At 38.0% G+C, this 21211-nt stretch overlaps 1 protein-coding gene across 5 annotated transcripts in view; it reads left to right on the forward strand.

Moving 5' to 3' along the window:
- Positions 1-9701: 9701 nt before the first annotated feature.
- Positions 9702-21211, forward strand: part of rnf220b (ring finger protein 220b) — a 39919-nt gene continuing 28409 nt past the window's right edge. For all 5 annotated transcript variants that reach the window (XM_084138435.1, XM_084138436.1, XM_084138437.1 and 2 more), the window contains exons 1-2: positions 9702-10163; positions 11582-12316. In XM_084138435.1, the coding sequence (XP_083994561.1) occupies positions 11698-12316 (619 nt within the window). In that variant the 5' untranslated portion in view covers positions 9702-10163; positions 11582-11697. The remainder of the gene's footprint in view (positions 10164-11581; positions 12317-21211) is intronic.

A 21211-nucleotide genomic window follows, 5' to 3' on the forward strand; every position in this document is an offset into this window, starting at 1 on the left:
AGAATAATGCAGATGTGTTGCAGTTATATCAACATATGATCCATCGCAACGACCCTATCTGTGTGAGGTAATGACATCCTGTCTAATATAATTAGAACTGTGTTGTCCACAACACAGAGGCACGCTCACCTCTGACACTTTGCTGCCAGATGATATCCTGACAAACCTCAACACACGTCTTAACATTCTAGAGGTGAGGATCAACATCATCTGCCGCTGGAGGCCTATTAAAGATAGAGGTAACACTCTTCAGGGATTGCCTCCATTGCCACCTTTAGTCCCAAAGGATTATTTAGTCGCTCTGTCAACAATACTTTGGAGAGACACAGGATTACTGCAATTCAGCTCATGATATTTTGCTTTAGTTCTTTGAAAGCTTATGTTGGCGAAATGGGTAACGTGTCACGTTCATTTTCAGTGTGTAAACATAAGCTCTCTCTCTCTTCCATCCCTCACTCTGTTTCTGCATTCGTCTTTGCATCTCACCTCCGCCCTTCTTTCTCCAGTGTCACCTCTATCACAGTCTAATTGGAATTCTGTCACTAGGTAAATGCTTTGTGACCAGTTAGTGACAGGTGAGTCGTCCCGCCATGAGAATCCGGGAGACAATCACCGTCACCTGGACAGCACAGAGCGGGACAGAGGCGTTAGAGCTAGAGGGGGCCATGCTCGGCACTGACCTGACACCTCCATCAGGACAGTAAGAGCCAGTTTGGAATGCCAGTGTGCCTGTAACCGACTATGTGACTGACTGACTGGATTCATACTAACCATATCCCCACTCATTTCCCTTGCCAATTAAATGGAGGAGATGTGATGCCTCGCTGCCTCTCACTGCCCTCCCCCTCAGCTGCCGCCTATCTTGGACACAGGATAACAGGAGACACTATGGTCCTCTCTGTTCTGGATTTCTTGGTGCCCGTTATGACTTGCATTACACCCACAGGGCAGAAAGAGGAATCATTTCTTGTGTTTTTTCAACAGTAGCAGGAAAAAGTTGCAGAGGGGTTTTAATGGCATTCCTGTCAAACGTAATATTTAAATAAATGGTTTAAATTAGATTTATTTAAATATTCAATATTTGTTTTATCAATGGCAAATCAAATGTAGTTGCTTTTTTTTAATTCATTTGAATTAAATACATTAATTATAAATTCAAGTTCACCTTTTTGTGATTACTCAGTTTAGTTTGATGGAAATTTGTCATACAATTGATGCGTAGATATTATAAAATATGAAATATTAACCTATTTTAAAAATTAAAATAAGCTATGATTAAAGAGAGAAAATTGTACATTTCATTTTATTATTAAACAAGGATTAACTAATTTATCCAATAATGGGAACTGAACCCAGGTTGTTTTTCTTATATACTATACCTCCAGCCCAATTAAACTCATAGTTCTAATAGTGCAGAAGAACATGACGACAATTTGGTAAGTGTGACTTCTTTCAGTTTCTGTAATAATGTAACATTAGTTGTTCAAAGTTGTGTATTAATAAATAACTAAATGTCAGAATTATATTTGATATGCTACATGATTTTACATGTGCTCTTTTCAACACCTGGTTGATACCTATACCTCAAACCCTAGGTTTTGCATGATTTTCACACAAGAACAGGTCAGTATGGCGTGCACCACAAGGTTCCTGACAGTTCTCATTTTTAACCCCCTCCCTTCTTTCACATTGCCTTAAGGTTCAGAGTTTGCCTCTACTAATTCGTGGTGACGTGGGGCGAGGCTGTCCTTGCCAGGCATTGGCAAAGGCCATGGGCTTCATCATGACAGTGAAGTGATGTGCCACAGCAGCTTGTATGTGCTAACATGCAGATGTCCTTAGTACTGCAGTAATTATGCAGGAATAGCTCCCCCTTAGGTGCTGCGTGCTCCCACTTAACATTTTACACAAGCCTGAAAAAGAGCAGCAGACTGATGTCTGCTACATTAGTCACACACAAAGAGAGGAAAGGTTAAAAATGGCTGCGGCGTACCGCAACACCAGTCTTTCTATACATGAATTAAACATGCTAAGGGTTCACTTATCAGAGTGGACTGCCAAAGCTATTTGCACACTAAGGAGATAATGCACACGGCCATTGTTTTGTGCACGGCTGAATGAACCGTATAATTCGCCTTGTCTGTTTTCATGCAGTTCAAATATTTTGGGTCCGTTGGATTCAGATCTTTTAGATCCCCTCACATTTGATCTTCCTGCCTCCTGCAATACTGCTGGCTTCCACTGACTCTCCTCTCGCCCTGTTTCTCTGATTACCTGCCACCTCCCGCCTGCTACGTTGTCGTCAGTAAAAACAGATGCGACACCAGGCAGAAAATCAAAGCTGAGAGGTAGCATGTTGCAGTTCAGAGGCCGTCTCTGCTTTAACCTCTCTCTCTCTCTCTCTCTCTCTCTCTCTCTCTCTCTCTCTCTCTCTCTCTCTCTCTCTCTCTCTCTCTCTCTCTCTCTCTCCTCTCTCTCTCTCTCTCCAGAGCAGCAAGGAATTTAGAGGCTGGCAGAATGTAATTTACCACAGGTATGTATGGTGTATGGATGTAACTGGATGCAATCTATAAAGTGATGATCCCATGATCTCTCTACTGCGCATTCAAGAATGTGCGCTTGTATTTTTTTAATGTGTACACGTGCAATTCTTGCTTTATTGTACCAACCCAGATGTGCATTTTTATTTGAGCATCACATCTGCGCAAAGCAGAAATCAAGTTGACAAACAGTAAGAACTCCCCTGTGGTGAAAATCAAGTTTTTAATGTTGTATATATGTCTGTGGTGTTTTTAATATGCTTTATAACAAATATGCAAATTAATAAGTCAACACCATTGCTGAGTATTTTGAAATGAAGTATTTTGCAGATAATATTTTAATAATTAGCTTTGACTTTAGTACAATGATACAGAATCAACATGTCTTTATCACAAATATTTTTTTCCCATGGATCTGTGTATGTGATAATGTATATAACTGCCTTTATAATTAAGGAAGGGATTCTTGCAAGGGGATCATCTTATTTTGAGGTCCTTGGCATCACCATGTTAAGGTAAGAGGAGGATGAGGCTGATTAAACTCCTCCATATGGAAGGTTAAGGAGACATGCATATTAATGACAGTGATGTGGCACATGATCAATGGCTTTTAATTGCTTTTCCTGGTTTGTGGAACAAAGTGCCATTAACTATTGATCAGCTGAAGAAAAGGCAACTCACGCGCCAGCACTGGGTGAAGCCTGCCATAATAGGTATCAGGAAGGATACAAGAAAGCGGCAGTGTTAACAAGCCATACATCAGTGTCAGTCCTGGAGGATGCTGTTGTCTTTTTATGCACACCTGGGTAGACTGCTTGACTGCACGCCAACTGCCACAGCAGGTGCTGCTGGGTGATAGGGAGAAATCCAAAGTAATGTTTATTGCAGCAGCTTGTTAGTGCACAACAACTCTCAGCACCAGAGATTCACAACATGAAGATACTGCAGGATTAAGAATATATTTTGAAACAAATAGACCAGACACCTCCTGTTTTGCAGGGTTGATATTTTTCAGGGAAGGTGTTAGCCAGAAGAATAATTATGTGATGTGAGGGAATATCTTCATTTTTATGAGTCTAAGAGTATTTGTATAGTTGACATGCCATGCCATGCCATTTGTAATTTAAAGCAATGCTTTAAATTCTGAAGTCCATGTATAAAATGAGTTGGCTGTGCTTGATGTGTTGGGTCAGATAAACGGGTAACAGTGTGACTGTTTTCAAAAGGTAATTATTTCAACGGATTCGAGATGAAGCACAGTGCATTCAACTAAAAAGAACAGATTCATAAAGGACATCAGAAAGTCAAGAGGTGAGTTTTTTCATGGAAACCGTGAAACATTTTTTCAGGAATCTTTCATGAATACAAAGTTCAAAAGAACAGCATTTATTGGAAATAGAAATCCTTTTAACCATTACAAATGAATTTACTGTCACTTCTGATCAATTTAATGTATTTTCTAATAAACTTTTGCATTGTAGTATGTGTGATTCCCCCCCTCCCCCCTCTGTTGTCCCATAGATACAGTCAACAAAACACAGCTGCAGAAGAAGATCTGTTGCGCACAAAAATATAATACTACAAATGTCTGCCCTTCTGTATGACTGAATCAGTCTACGCAATCGCAAGCCCTGTGTATGGCAGGTCAGGCCCCTCTTGGCCCTCTTTTCTGCCCCCCCCCCCCCACCCCCCCCCCCCCTCCCTCCTTCTCTTTTCCTTCCTTGAAAGAGGCTGTAATCAGAAGTAAGTCAAGCACGACAGAGAAACATTTAAGAGGAGTAATGAAAGGAGATTGGGGAGCCATTGAAGAATAACACCCAGGCTGCTTTGCCACTGTCAAATTGCATCAGACTCTAGGTAATAGATTCTCCAGAAGACATTCAATTTCATTCAAAGGGGAGCCCTCTTTATCCCAGTGCATCAAATATTTAAACACTTGTATTAGAGACAGTGTCAGTTCCTCAACTCTGAGCCTAGACCACTGATCCCCCCGCCACCTCAGTTCTTTTTCACTTGATGTCACCCATTCTCAAGGTGTTATCTCTCGCTCCGAAGCTGCATATATAGGTTTTCATTTCATTCCAGATACTTAAAATGGTATTAGCTCTTTTTTCGATATCACAGTCTTTGTTGCTGCCTTGACTTTTCGATTTCTTGGTGAAAGGCTTAAGGATCTCTGGAGAAAAGAAGATTGAGGAGTCATGCTGGAAGAGGAGGAGGAGGAGGAGGAGGAGAAGAGAGAGATTGGCAGCAGCGGAGCGTATGACTGACGCTGTTCAGACTCAGTCTAGCTTGTCAAATCTTTGGACACAAAATGAATTGGCATATCTGCACCCTGCATAGAGATATCTTTCACAGAGGCCGATGCCGCCGAATTGTGAACTGTTAGGGTAAGTGCTGGATGTTCTGAAGTGTCTTCGGCCTAACATTTATCATTTCGGGGATTCGACACTCTCAAGAAAGTTATTCATTCACCCTCTTAAATCACATCAGATTGAATCTCTCAGCATCTAGAGCTTTCCCACTCTCCTATACATTAGAGCCTGCAAATTAGGAGAAGGTGCTAGACTACCCTCTCCTCCTTTCCATCTCCCTCTCTTTTACCACTCCGCCTTCTCATTTCCTCTCCTCCTCCCCCACGCCTCTCCATCTCATCTCCATCTCTCCCAGCCCCGTCTCCTCTGCCGGGGCCCCTATTAGTTTAGTGACCAACGTTGTATGAAAGCCAGCAGTAATACTGTCCCAATCCTCAGCCGACTGTGACAGCCCGCGGTAATGCCGTCCCCCCGGCTGAGTGGATGGAGCTCTTCCATTAACGCCTCTAACATGGTGACACCTAACCCAGCCTGATATTACGCTCACACACTGATTAGGGGCCGGGAATGGAGTCGGCGAAGGTCCTGGGCGACGGTAGACTAGCCGAGTGAGGCTTTAACAGAGCCAGACCTGTCTCCGCTGCCCCCGCCAGTCACTCACACAGCCGGAATTGTTTAATTGGGACAGCGGGCGTGGGAGACTTGAGTTTTAAAGGGATAGTTCACTTAAAAATGAAAATTCTCTCATAAATTACTCATCCTTGTCTTTTTAAATTCATATGTCTTTCTGTTGATGCTTGTTATGTCATGATGATAAGTTATATGACATGCAATAACCAGTGAGGGTTCGTGGTATTGACGTGTTGCTATATTTGATTTAGGGTCTGTATACATGTGTTGATTTGTTTGAGGGGCAATAAAGGTCTGTTCAACATACAAAGTGATTATTTCGCTTCAGAAAACTTATACTAGTTGATATGATATGAAAATAATATAAATATAATGATTTAATATAAAATAAAATAAAAACGCTGAAACATTCATATATACATATATTTGGAATGATATGAGGGTGAGTAAATGATGTCAGCGTTTTCATTCTTGGGTGATTTATTCTCCAAACATCATTTTCACTTTGTCAAAACATTACAAAACAAAGGTGAAAGTAATTTCCGAGCCATTAGCATCACCAAATGGAACTGTTATTTTAGTATTATTTAAACAGGCCTACTATTATAGTATTTATTAAAATTTAGAATTAGCTTTTTTTATATATTCAGTTTTAATAGTAAAGTTTTAGTGATTTTATATGCTTTTGTCATGTTTATTAGTTTAATATATATTTCTATGTTTATTTCAGTTTTAGTACTTCAACTTATTTTAGTACAACAAACTTATTTTAATTCAGTTAGTTGCAAAAGCAACATTTGTAATATTTTTGATTATGTTTTAAGTTGTGATCTTATATATATTTTTTATATATTTTTCAACGGAAATTATTTTTAATAGTTTTGATTTTAGGTAACTACAAGAACACTGAATGGAACTGCGAAAATAATTCTGTCTTCCATTGGTTGGACAAACAGAAAATCCCTCCCAAAACTCACTCCATTGGTTAGGCCAATTTTATATTAGACTGGTCGGTATGCTCAAACAGTGCAATGTTTTGTTAGCTCTGCATTATCCTTTTCATAGGAATCAAGGTTAAAAGTATTTAACATTGAAATTGTTACATTTAACACCGTTACACATACCTTCAAGATTTTATTTATATTTTTAGCTCTTCAATGACACACCGTCCACTAACAGGAAGTCACACTGCGCTGAAAATCAGTGGGGGGGTATTTGCATGTGATAAAATCATTCGTGTTTGATTTAAGAGTGCTGTCCTCGGGCAAGACACTAAGGTGTTTCCATCACGCCGGCTACACCTCATTGCCTGTGATTATTCAACTCTCAGAGAGCCCCCTCTGCCCCAACACTTTCAGCCCCAAAATAATATCTCATATATGCATTATCCAGCCCCCACGGCAGCCCCCTCATTACTAAGGATCATTCCAGAATTAGATTCAGTCCTTCCAATATTGGTTCCAAGAGCTGGTTCCTTTGTACTGTAGTCAAAGGTTAAAATACCAATCACGATTGCCCCGACTGATGGAGTCAGACATTTTAATATTCGCTTAGCTTGGTAATTGTGGAGGGACATAATATCGTTCTTTCTCCTTGTCCTAAAGGTAACATGTAAAGTCAGAGAACAGAAGTGTGGCCCGGTATGACTGTAGGACATTTGAAGACATGAATACGGGTGAGGATAATGACTTTTCCTATACACTTCTCCTGCATTTGTAAAATAAAGCAATATAGTCTTGTATATTTTTGCTTTTAGCCCCTCGGGTAACAGTATGAACACAGTAGCCCGGTTTATGAAAGTTGGTCACGTTGTGTGTGTTTCAACCTCAGACCTTCGTTTGCTGTTTCTGTCTGTAGTGATGCCGGGGTCTTTGTTAATCACTGTTGACACTGTGAGGAAGGGAGAAGAGCGTTTGCGCTCAGGCAAGGAGCGTTTGTTGATCATTATTTTGGGAGTGTCATGTCAATGTCAGCCCTGTGGCGAGGAGAGACCGAGCTCACAGAGGGAGGAGGCAGTGGGTTTGGGGGTCTCAGCCTGTCATTGCTTCTCACTGTTACTCACTTCACAGCCCATACACTCCTGATCAGCCCCCTAAGCTCTGTGCGCCCGGACTGTTTTCCTTGACCAAAAAGACATGAGGATTTGCTGCGTCCTTTTTTTTTTAGAAACCCTTATGCATGTTTAGAAAATACACTCTTAAAAATAAATGTTCTTTATTGGAATATGCTTCCGTGAAGAACCTTTAACATTCATATTGTTTCGATCCTGTCGTGGAAATGTGGTGGCGGGATACTCTGAATGAAAGAGAATGCGCTGTGAATTTGTAAACAGAGGTGCTGATGGGACACTGAGAGGGAGAGAACAGGGGAGTATCATATTTTAACCTTTTGTTTCCTGCAGCAGGCGCCAAGACTCCTGGGAGGAAGCGATCAATGATGGACACCATAATGCGTCTCGCTGTATTCCTTGTCACACTCAAGCCTTCTGCCTGTTTTGGGAGTTCTTCAGTTCACACGCACACATATGCACAGATGGTGAGGCAGTGCAGACAGCTCATCAGTTTGACACTCACTACAGTTCTCCATCTGAGTCTTTCTCATTATATATATAGGCTATATATATATATATATTTATATATATATATATATATAATTCATTTTATTTGTGGGTGCCTTTCAAGACACTCAAGGACACCTTACAATAATATATATATATATATATATATATATATATATATATATATATATAATAAACACACACATATGTTGGTGCACCTATCATTGAGGACATTCCATATAGGCGTATTGATTTTCATACTGTACAAACTGTATATTATATACCCCTACACTAACCATACCCCTAAACCTACCTACCCATCACAGAAAACATTGTTTAGTATGTTTTTTAAGTTTTTTTAATTGAGGACTCAGGAAATGTTCTCATAAACCATGTTTACATTGTAATTCCAGTGTAATACCCATGTCATTATACAAATTTGTGTCCTCATAAAGCAAACAAGCAGACACACACATATACATATACATACATACGACAAAAGAAAATAACATTTCATATGTAACTCCTCCAAAATTGAATATTGATATAAAGCTTTTTGTCAATGCATGATATTATATGATGCGTCTTTACCCACACTGCTCTCTCGCTTGTCCCAAAAACTTAAAAACAGCAATTAAACTCCAATTAGGTTCATGGCTTTGCAGAATTAACTGAACTAATTTGATTCACCACTGAATAAATGAATTTCAAAAAGAAAGAGTTTGACTCAATATTCAAAAACGTGCCTTCTAGCATACTGATTTATTCGTTTATTTTCATTTTAGGACTCGGATTATGAAGCAAGAGACTTAAAAGACTTTGTTAATGATCTTGGAAGTCATAATTAGCGAGTCTGGAACCTCTATTAAACTGTGATTTAATTTACTCAAGCTAATACCTTAGTTGTTTATGAGAGAGTAACTTTATTCTATCTTCCCTCTCTATACAGTTTCTCAATGGCCAATATCTTCAATAAATGTGTTTGTTTTTATTTAAAAAAGTCAGACTTTTTTTTACATGTTTACATTAACCAAATTATATATATTGTTGCTGTATAATAATAAAGTATTATAATATTTATATTTATAATGCATATGTAAATGAGAATGTTATCCAAAACAGAAGTGATACAGGAAAGTTAAAAATCACAGGAAAGTAATACATTTGTTCTTTCAACAATTTAACTTTTGATACAAGGAAAACATTTTTTTTTATAATAATTTGGCTTGCTGTTTGTGTGTCTTATTTGCACTGGTTTGCATGCATGATTCTTGTGGACATCATGTCAGATCAGATTCTGACCAGTCTGGGTGGCTTTGGGTCATTTGTTCTGAGGCCAAGGAGCACAGCGTGTTAGCATCTCTTAAAATAATATAATTGCAGTCTTACAGTCAACAGGCCACGTTTTGTCACAGCTTTATATTTGTGCCACAGTTTACATTGTGTGAAGGATGCCAGATTAAGTGAATTGAATGACCCTAACACTAAAAGTGCTATATGATTTTTAACCAGCAGATGGACACCCGTGGTAGCGTATCGAGTCCGTACTAATACAGATAGAAAAAATGTAGCCTATGTTTGAGGCATTGCATTTCTTGGTGTTCAAATTTATGTCTCAGATGAACTGACATCATCCACTGTAGAGGCGCAGAATGGAGATCTACATTTGACAAAATATCCAAGTCGGACAGGGAGGTGGAAGATGATAAATTTAAAGTTAACAGAGCGGGACGGGCTGAGTGGAGAGAGAGAGAGAGAGAGAGAGAGAGAGAGAGAGGGGTGCGAGCGAGAGAGAGAGAGCGAGCGAGCGAGGCGAGCGCGTGGCGGTACAGTGAGGGGCTCACGCGCATTAACAGAAGTGCGCGCGGATCGGATGTTGACACATCACGCGCATCTGCATAATCTATATCACAGCGGTCGCACGCGCAACACAGCTCAACTCTTTAAACATCCACTATTGTTCTCAAAATCGGAAAAAAAAAGAAAAAAACTTATAACAGTCTTTTCGCGCTTTTTTCTTTCAGTCATCTGCAAACTCTCCTGACTGACATCATCTAAACTCGAGCTTGGATAAAACAACAGTTGCTGATTAACGTTAAGAGATGTTTGACTACATTCATTGTGAGTATTATAATGAGTCTTTCTTTGTTATATTTTACTAATGTGATATGTGGGGGACATTATGTTTTCGCAAGTGTTCTTGTTGTGTTATTCTAGATTTTTAGTTTTTATTAGGATCAATTACAGTTTGTTGTTGTTGTATGCTAAGCATTAACTTTATTATTAACCAGAGTGCACTGAAACTTTAATTGTAAGATGCATCAAATTTATTAGGCGGTGTTCAAGGAAAGTTTTACTTTTGAGTACATTTTTTTTGCGAGAGATGTATGTCATTCCGCTGCATAAATTAGGCTACATCTTTCATTGAACTGAACAACACCTGTGACCCGAACAAGTTATAAAGCCTTAAAATAGAAAATTGCACTTAAACTTTGTACATAAATGTAACATCTGGCAGAAACCGAAAGGAAATAGGCCTTTTTTTCCCCTCTCAACATCAAATCTTAAAAGCAATATTTAAAAGCTTAGTTCACTGTCTTGAAGAAAATCACTCACAACTTATGCGAACTGTTATAAAAATTAGTTTTTAATAGTTTTATTTCTATTATAAAAACAATCGTCCATCTGTGTAATTAATTCACATTTGAATGAACTTTATCTCAATATTCATAAGTTTTTTTTAAATTATTTTATATTTGTTTTATTATTATTATTAATAATATTATTATTACGGGGTGTTATTGTTGTCTTTGAATACGCAATTATTTCCAAATGACCGAGATCGTAAATAAGTAGCTCGGTCTTTAAAAGAATGTTGGCCTATTCGGTTTTTAAAGGACTGTTAAATTACTAATAAGTTCTAGTGTTTTTATTTTATTTTATTCCTTTAAAATTAGCAATCCGAAAAGTTCACTAATCATCATTAATCTATAAAGTGGAATGACAAATAAATAATGAGTATAATCGGAAGTGTACGAATAAAAACCTACATGACATTTTTTATTTGTGAACAGCACAGCCAATTTTTAATTGATAAGTGTTAATTAACGCAGAATGGCAGTTCTAATACACTATACACTTTATATGTAGTGATTTTTCTGAAAATGTATTTTACAAAGATCATTTATTTTGCATTATTTAGCCCAATCTTTGTTTACCTTTCAACATTAAGGCAATAGTAAAGGATAGACTACTTATTTTAATAACATCTCTTTGTTTAAGTTTACACAATAATATGCCTCCGACCTGTAACCTATAGGCATTTCTTTAAGGACTCATTCTTAGTCTAATTATTCTAGCAACTTTAGTGTTACTGTCTCAGTCACGTCTTTAAAAAGAAAGAAAGAAAAATGCTCTGAAATATAGATTTTAAGGAAGTTTTACATTAATGCCTTTTGCCTGTTTCTTAAATAACTGTTTTTCTTTCGACCACCTGAAGTTGTTTTCAGGATCATAATACTGACTTTTTTCCCCAACAGCTTTCTGTCAAAGAATGACTGGTCTGTAAGGCTCAAGTCTATAAGCATTGTGTCCAGTGCCCTTCAGGCCTCTTCATCACATTACACTGAGTTTGGGTAGACACTCCACTGCTCAAATGGACCTCCATCGGACTGCCTTTAAGATAGAGAACTCCTCCTACATGCCCAATCCTCTGACCTCCCCTGCCCTCATGGTCCTGGCATCAACAGCCGAGGCTGGACGAGATGCCTCTGTACCCTGCCAGCCCCATCGGCCGTTTGGAGTGCCAGTCACTTTGGAAAAGGACATGCACCTCCCGTTTTCCAGCTCATACACCTTCGCCTCCATGTACCACCGGCAAGGAGGCTTTCCCACTCGAGACTTTTCCACCCCTCTGCTTCACCTTCACCCACAGTTTGCCCCACCCAATCTTGACTGCTCCCCACTGGGTATGCTCAACCATGGAGCGGTGGGGGCCTTCCGACCGTTCTCCTCCCCACCTGAGGAGCGTGATGCAGGGGTATACCAGTCTGCCTTCCTCCCTGCCAAGCGCTTGAAGGGCTGTATGGATCCAGAGGCATCACCCCACCTCCGCTACACAGATGTAGAGGGAAAAGATTTTGACTTTTGTGCTCGTGTCCCTACTGGTTCTCCAAATGCCCTGAAGGTATCTGAGGATGCTGGGAAGAAGCTCTTTGGCTTGTCTGGGCTGTTGGCGGAGGGTTCGTCTGGCCCAGAGGAGCACAAAGAACCAAGTAAGTATCACACACAATATATATATACATGTGCAAAAAGCCCCCCCCCCCCCCCCCCCCCCCCCCCCCCAAAAAAAGGGGAAAACTTTATTTTTATTATTATTATTAATGTTGCAAAAAAATGTAATGATTAAAAAAACATGTATTTTAATATAGAATTAATAATATATAATAAGTAGTATATATTATGTAATAAATATATATCATTATACATATTATATTATTATAAATGCAATTATATATAATTATTTAAATATATTATATAAAATAAAACATTATTTATTTGTATAAATTTGGGGGTCTTTTTGCTTTTATTCTTATAGGACAGTATAGTGCAGATAAGAAAAGCAAAGGTGAGAACGGAAGGGGAGAATGAGATTTGGACAAAGCCAAGAGCCCTTATATGTCCTGAGCATATGTCCCACATCTTTGGCATGTACTTTTTAAAATAATAATAATAATAATAATAATTGGTGCTATAGGAATGTGTAAACAACATAGAGGTTAATACAGATCAGCCTGAAAGGACACAAAGATCTGCAAATATTTCATGCAAGCAAGACTTTCATAAAACTGAGTTTTGTTTCTATTTGTTAAGTGTGACTTACAGCTCCTGATTTTGTTATATAAGTCCCATGCAGTCCACAGACAAATGCCAAAAGTAGGTCTAGTCTAACCTAGTAGGCTATAACCGTTAGGCTATGCATGGAATAAGTACCGAATCACGAACAAATGATCTTGAGATGACAAAGGCGAAGGATTCGCAAATCTCTCAGCTCTAGACAACTTGTCAATGATAACGAGCAGGAGATGCTGCTCGGCAAGCGCGTCTCTGAGTGCGACACCTCCGGCTCAATATCGCCCCCACGCCATCCATCCTGATTTGTTGACAAATGAGTGGGAGAGAGTGTCAATCTGGGCTGTAAGGAGAACGTGGCTGCTCATTACCTTGCTCTGTAATTGGCCGCTGAGGCGAAGGACCCCACGTTCGTGTGACGCGGCGGGACGGGGAAAAAAGACGCTCGAGCTTAAATTCGTAGGACATCAGAACTCCTCATGGGGGCGGAGGGGTAGAACCTGCAACATGAAAGACACGACAGAGGTGGCTGATGAGACACACTATCAGAAATGAATGTCAATAGGAAAAATAATGACTGACTTTGACAGGTAGAAGAGATATTGTTGGGAAAAAGAGCACCACATCAAGGTTCTTTTAGAAAAGTTTTTGCCTCATCTAGAAGTGGGTTACTGACATACATTTGACAGAGGATAGCATGCATATCCATACAACTCAGTACACTAAATTAGACTTGGTTGTGTATGTGTACACACGTAGTCGCCTATTGGCCACATTTTCCTTTCAGAAAAATGTAGAAATATGATATAGCCTATATAAAATTGTATAATATTTTATAATATTCTAAAATAATAAAATAAATGTGTGTATATATATATATATATATATATATAAAATGATTTATTTTATTTTTTCATTAAGATTTTAAAAAGAATCTATATGTTTTAAAACACATTATTTCTAACATAATTATTAGGCATAAGTGTTATGATTGAGAACTAATTTAGGTTCATGAACTGTAAATCAGAGTTTAGATTCACGTGGCCCGATAACCTGTACACAACCTCACACACATGCTGTTGTGTCATCAGAAAGAGATTTGTCATTTGTCTGATATCTGACCCTTGAGCCATGACTCCAAGCACTGTGTTATTTCAGTGCTTGTCTCTCAAAAATGTTCAAAAGGACAGAGTATCCTCACAGCTGTTTAAACAGTTAGATCTTTTATATTCTTTTCAAAGGACAGATGTCTTCACTGGGCCGAATCATGTTTATTTTCCTTCGGGAGGCATTTTAAATTTTTTTGGTCAAGAGCTGATGAGAAAGAAAGAGTAACAGTAAGTGTGGGTAAATGCCTTGTGCCCTGCTGCTTTCTGGGCTTAGGCAGTGTGTGCTTGGCATAAACTTTCTCAGACAGTGTACTTGTGAAATTTGCATTGTCAGACTCAGAATGTAAATGCAAGTAGTTTTTCACTGTTTAAATTTAGATGTGCCTGGGTTTCCACAATACTTTTCTACATTAATTCCATTCTCTATCTATCTATCTATCTATCTATACTTACCTACCCATCCATCCATACATCATCCATCCATCTGTTTGTCTCAAGAGAAAAATCTTCAGTGATGGTGGCAAACATCAGGTTTTCGGTATGGTAGTATGTTCCGGTTTAGTTTGGGATCATATATTGTGTCAATAACTCTCAAAGTCATCAGCAGGCTTTTAGCTGAAACCCTTAGTATTATAAGCTTGACAAAGTGAGTTTCACGTTCTTGCTATCAATTACCTCAAAGTTGAACATGTGTTGAAGTTATGGGTTGATCTGGTCCAGTCAGACTGGGTGAATTTGCCCCTTCTCTTAGACGTGCAATCTGCGAATGTGTAGAACCGATAGAAACGCATCTGAGCTCTGTGGCAATTGTTCTAAAATAAACAAGATGGCCTTTAAGTTAAATTTCCCAATTTGAAATGCATGAGTGCCATTCCATAATATGTTGAACTTTGGAGGGTTTTCCCAGGAAACCATGGGAGACAGAGCTGTCAGTGTTTGGAATTTCATTTCTAATTGGTTGTTTGGACCATTCTGGCAGTTTAGTGATTTGGTGATTCACAGTCAGAATGACAGTTTTATCATTTAAGCTATTTGTCGTGTATTCTCTCTGTGCCAGAGACTGCTGTAAGCTGTCTGGTTTTCATTGATGTTGGAAATTACATGGATCACCTCATTCACAGACAGAGACAGAGGCAAACAAAAGTCAGAAGATATAAAGCTTATCAGTGGGACAGTGGCAGTGCCACTGACCGGAATAATTTATAACCAGAAAAACGCCCTGTTTATTGCTGCTTATTAGTACAGATGAGCCGTAATAAGCAGCCAACTAATCTACGGCCAAGGTGAAGGTGTACATCACCTTACCCTGTTGTGGGTTGACTTTATTGCCTGGGGTGGTGAATTGAATTTGCCATTGTAAATATTAAGTCTTTTGTTTCTTATCACACAGCAGGTTCTATCTCTAATCCCCATGATCAAACCTGAATGGTAGGGGAGGGTAACATTATAAATCTGCCCAGACCCTAAAATGTTATCACTGCTTTGCCTTCTATTCCCCGAGAGTGCCAAGAGAAGTTGATTCTTGTCTCTATGGCAGTACTGCCCTTATGAAGCAAAGTGATTGGTCGGCCTAATTAAGGGTGCCTGTAAGGGACAAAAAGAGCATATGTATGAGCTACAGCTGGCAGATGCTATAAAAGGTGGCTCATTGTGAGAACTGCAGATGGACTGTATTCAACTGGCTGCCATTGAGATCATAAATCTGGAGATTTTGTCCAGCGGCCACAGTGTTGTATTGATCTGTTCCTCTCATCCTCTTTCTGTCCTTAAAGTTAGAGGTTTGCAGCATTTTGATATTTAGTTTGGTTCTGAAGAGGATATATAAAGATATATTTTGACCAATAGGTAGTGCAAAAAAATCCATTATATTATATTATATTATATTATATTATATTATATTATATTATATTATATTATATTATATTATATTATATTATATTATATTATATTATAAATTGCAATAAAATAATTACATGATGATGTATACAAATGTGGAATTTATTTTTGCAGGTGATATATCTTGTAAAAAAAAAAGTAGCCATTTACTTTCACTTATTCTGTTTGATGTTAAATGAGGCTAATTTGATATTTCACCTCCCGCTGCTAAAGTAGTTTACTCTCCTAATATTCTCTTAAGTGGGAGAGCTTTCATCCTGGTCGGGGGGCTTGATGTTCTTCTCTTGTTTTCTTCCTAATTCATCTTCTCCGGATGGAAGGAATGTGAAAGAGAGGGGAGGTCTGTGTACCACCCATACTGTACATCACAGCAGTCTTCAAACAAACTCCAATCAGCCCAGCTCAGTTATTTCTCAGTCGCTGTTTAGTTATTGTATTTCTTTTTCTGGTGATGTAAGGTTCATTTGATAATTAAAATATTTAACTCAATAACTCTTACATTCAGTTCAGTTTCAGGGTTTATGAATGCCTAATATGTTTCAATTGCTATGTTTCGGATGTTCAAACAATAACCAGATGTGCAAACTTTTGTGCTTGTGCTGCATTTCCGCTATTAAACTTGAATACATCAAGACTGTTGCTTAGGAGACTAATAATGTTCTTCATTCGCAACTTAGACAAACACCTTACCGCAAATATTCTATCATTTAGAGATAATAGTCGTACCCTTTTAAGCATAACCTAGCATAAAAAAATCTCTTTTTGTTTTGGCTGTTGACTGCAGATCAGATTCATTAACATGCCAAACAAGGGAGTTGTAGGCCTATTACTGGCAGGATCAGTATGCTTGTCGTCTAAGAGCTTCACAGACTCTTGGGGCTCTTGTTAAAGCAGCGCTACTCCACCCAGGGCTTTTATGTGTTATTGGGAACGTGAGACAAATAAAATAGGGGCTTTAGCCCTGGAGGCTCAGTCAGAGCTACGATAACAGCTTTCTGCCTCCATTATAAACAAATTTCTTCACCTTTCCACTTTTATAAGTAATCCTATGCAAATCCTATTACATTTTTATTTGGAATGCATTATATTTAATTAAATAACATGCTTATTAATTAATCAAGTTGCATAATTGCATACATCATTATTTGCTCAAAAAACAAATTATAAGACATTACATTATTGCAGAAGATGAAGTCAATATTGACATTACAAGTCAATATATTGTTTGTTTTATTTCCATCTGTTTTTGAATGCAAGGACATTATAATGTAATAAAGATGCTATAATGCATCTTCTGAAAGAGTACAGATTCTCTGGATCTAAAAACAAGTTAAGAAGAAGCAGAAATAAGCGATAGAAGCATTGCTTGCACACATGTAAGCTAACATGATCATAAAACATTCATCTCATCAGCATATTAATCAAAACTGCCAAACGTTACTGCATGAAATGTTGAGCCCACGAAGAGGTATAGGACTGTGCAAGCTTTGGGGGTGATAATGGACTCAATCATGTTTTGATCATCATTCTGAATCCAATCTGGATGTATTTTTTATAGAAAAAAATATTTTCTCACCTTTTTTTTAAATGTTGCTTCTTTTAATGAAACTTACCCAAATTTAAGTGTTGATAAAGAAGAAAGCATGAAGCTAGAATTTTTTTTAAAGCATAGGCTCTCTTATTTCTTTTGATATAATGTGTGTTCAGGCATTACAACTAAATATTCTGTGGTCCACGATTAATAAAAAATGCTGCTGCTGGCTGGCAACTTCGCTATCGGGGAAAGAGTTAACAGCCCGTGTTTTTGCTATAATCCAGTGGTGTGGCAAGAGAAAATCTTAATTAAATGCTGTTTAAGAGCAGTTTGGACTTATTTAGGCAATAGACAGCTCTGAAGTACATTGACACTGCACCTGAGTGACCAGCATTGTGTGTGCCAAAGCGGCCCTCTCTGATCTCACATCAAAGACCGACAGGAGGAAGACTGGAAGCATATGGGGCAGGCCGAGGTGGGGAGGGAGCGAGGGAAGCAAAGATTGTCGATTGCTGGCTCAGGACAAAACAGCACATCTCGAGTCCCATGAGCCCACAAATCAGTCAAGCAAATGCAGAGGGCAGAAAGGGCAGAATGTGGGTTTAAATAGTCATTACAGAGGGCCGACAGAGTCAAAGACAACAGGCAGACGATGGCTTGACATCTACCTCTCGGGCGACCGCTCTGTGTTCTGTGTCTCTCTGTATATCTCTTAAATGTGTACGCCATTCAGTTTAAGAGCATGTGCAGAGCAGCAATTGAAACATGACTGTTTAAAAATGACTTGATATTGATATTGAACTTTAGATATGTTCATGACTGACATGTTTCTGTGTACAGAGGTCTTTAGAGAGCACCGATTTGGGCACAGTGTTGTTTCTGTGAATGACCCTTGAAACTCAGTCCACCTGTAGGGCCTCTAACATCTGGAGCTGTCATTAGTGACTGATGCTTGGCTGATGTTTGTAATAATATCCAAATGGCTATTCAGTCTTTTTTACACAAGTCACACTAAACACACAGCTGGCTCACCGCAAAGCACTCTTGAGCTATGCTTTAGAGGTTAGGCGATATTGCGAAAAGATGACACATGGCACTTTCCTTGTGTGCGTAATGAGTGAATTGGTTTCACATAAAACAATGCTGCTTTAATATATAGCATGCAGGGTTTGTAAGAGTTTCTAATATAATAGAAGAATGCAGTGTTCATATAGCTCATATTTTTCCAGTTACTTTGATTGGACCCCCAAAAAGTAGAAATGCGTGATTTATTGTTACCATATTGGTTATTTGCCAATATTAGAGATTGTTTTTCCAAAGTCTGCCAATATTGGATACTTAATTGTGCATGCTCATTTCCCCATTTTTATATTTACATTATCTTTTCCATAATCATATTGAAAAACACTAGTAAATTAATGTAACACTTAATTTACAATACAGTTTCATTTGTTAACATTAAACTGAATTAACAATACTTCTACAGCATTTATTAATCTTAGTTGATGTTAATTTCAACGTTAATTAATATATTTGGAAAATCAAAAGTTCTATTTGTTAACAACAGGTAACGCACTGTTAACTAACATGAACAAACACGAACAACTGTATTTTTATTGTCAATAACAGAGCATGCCTTTCAGAATCCATCTCAGCATTGTGAAACATTGGCTCTGATTTCAAAGTTTTCATAACATCAAATATTTGATTCACTGGTTTACAAAGTCTTATTTCATCACTGACCCCTGTGCACCCTGGTATATGTGTGTATTTGCATGGGAGCGTGAAAGAGCCTGGGGAAACGTAGTTTAAAATCCATTGAGGATTGTGTCATAATCATAAATCACTCCTTTGCTAATTGGTAAGAAAACAACAGTCAAGCAGTATATAATGTTTTATGTGCCTCTTATGTTTTTTACTGCGGTACTAACGAGGGGCTATGTCACAGAGTGGACAGGGAATTAACCTGAAAGATGGCTGCTGTCCATAAGCCTCAGTGTTCTTCAGCTTCTGTTGCTTAAGATGCCCCTAATTTACATGTGGCAATTAGTATGCTAATTGGCCTAATTAGCCCATGGGACCACACAAGCACTGTGGCATTAAAAGCTTCAGTATCATTATGACTCAACAATTCCCACGAGTTAGCACAATCAAAAGGCCATCACACCCTCCAGAGCATATCTGTGTTTTTTTTTCTTTTTTTTCCTTAAACGTGTTTTGTGTTGATTACACTTAATCTGAAATGTATTTGAAAGTCTGAAGTTATGTTATGCTTTGTACCGTAGGCATTCGGGCAGACATTCAGGAGAATTTAGCCTCATTTGCAGATGTTAAGAGGGCATTCGATAGCTGCGTCCTGAGCAGATGAGATGAGAGATTGAACTTTTAGCTCAAAGTGCCCTTACTGCTGATCTGTTTCATGACCTGATTGAATAAGAACAGAGACCTGTGGATCTATATCAGCTCAGCTGGCAGTGGCCTTTGTTCCTCTGTGCTAGCAGACACGGAGTATTGGCTCGTGGGATTGCTGGGGTATTGATGGGGGAAGGATGAGATGAGCACACACACGTACACACCCAGAGAATGACTTTGGCAGGCTGGGCAGATGAGGAGCATCGGCTATTGTATTTACTCAGGGCTGTGTGAAGGCTCTGTATGTTTGGTTATCCTTGGCTAGGTGAACAAGGCAGAGATGCTGTCTGGCCATGACCTGAAGTAATGTCACCCGTTGACTACTATTTAGAAAGATAGAGAGGCAGGACAATTTATAAAATGGGACATATAGGAGAATACGTTACTTTAGATTAAAAGTACATTATAATGCCACTTAAAAAAAAAAAAAAACGTAGAATTTTTCAGCAAAAAGGCCAGTTATATAATCAAACTAAATACTATAAGCTATACTATTCTATACATTTTAAATGAGGTTTTCACATTATATGAGGTTGTTTACAATAAACATTAAACATCAAAATTAAATATACAAAACATGTAACATTAAAAAAAAGAAAAAAATAATAATTCATTGTTTATTTTGCAATTTTTTATTGTCTATAAATATTTATATATTATATTTGTTTCAACATTTGTCTATTACTTGACCCTGATGAATGTAGTCAACGCAATAATAATTGTAAGATCTGAGAAAATGGAATATTTTTTTTCCTCCATATCTCCCCATAATGCTGTAGAATAATTAAAAATAATGTAATTTCCCAGATGTAAAAGTTTTAAGGAATGTTTTATAAAAATGAATGGGAGAAACATTATGTGGTAACAAGCAAAATATGGAACAACAGCTATCCTTCTGCTATTTATGAGTTTTCCATTTTTTTGTCAAAAATTGCATTGCTGTTTTATGATTTTAATTGTTAAAACAATTAAACAATTGTATGTTAAATAATATTTTATAAAAACGAATTGAATAACATTTAATAAAATCTTACATATTATATAACAATATAAGTATAATCTAGATATGATATATATATATATATATTTTAATTTTATATAAAGTTATCAGAGACAAACGTGTACCGTAATTGTGAAAAATGCCTTATTTGGTTTTCTCACCTTTGCTACATCAGTGACTTGCCAGTCTCTTGTAGCTCAGACTTCATGGTTTTACTGCCTCCAAGACAACACAGTGTGGCAGAAATCCCTGCTCTTGCACTGCTACCCTCCACTCATTAGCTGTCTAATTAGCCTTTAGCTACTTAATGAGCTGAACAATGCAGCATTAGTGGAGCAACAAGCTCAGGGCATGTTAGTGGGATGGG

This window comes from Abramis brama (assembly GCF_963993115.1).
Source record: "Abramis brama genome assembly, chromosome: 16".
Taxonomy (NCBI): domain Eukaryota; kingdom Metazoa; phylum Chordata; class Actinopteri; order Cypriniformes; family Leuciscidae; genus Abramis; species Abramis brama.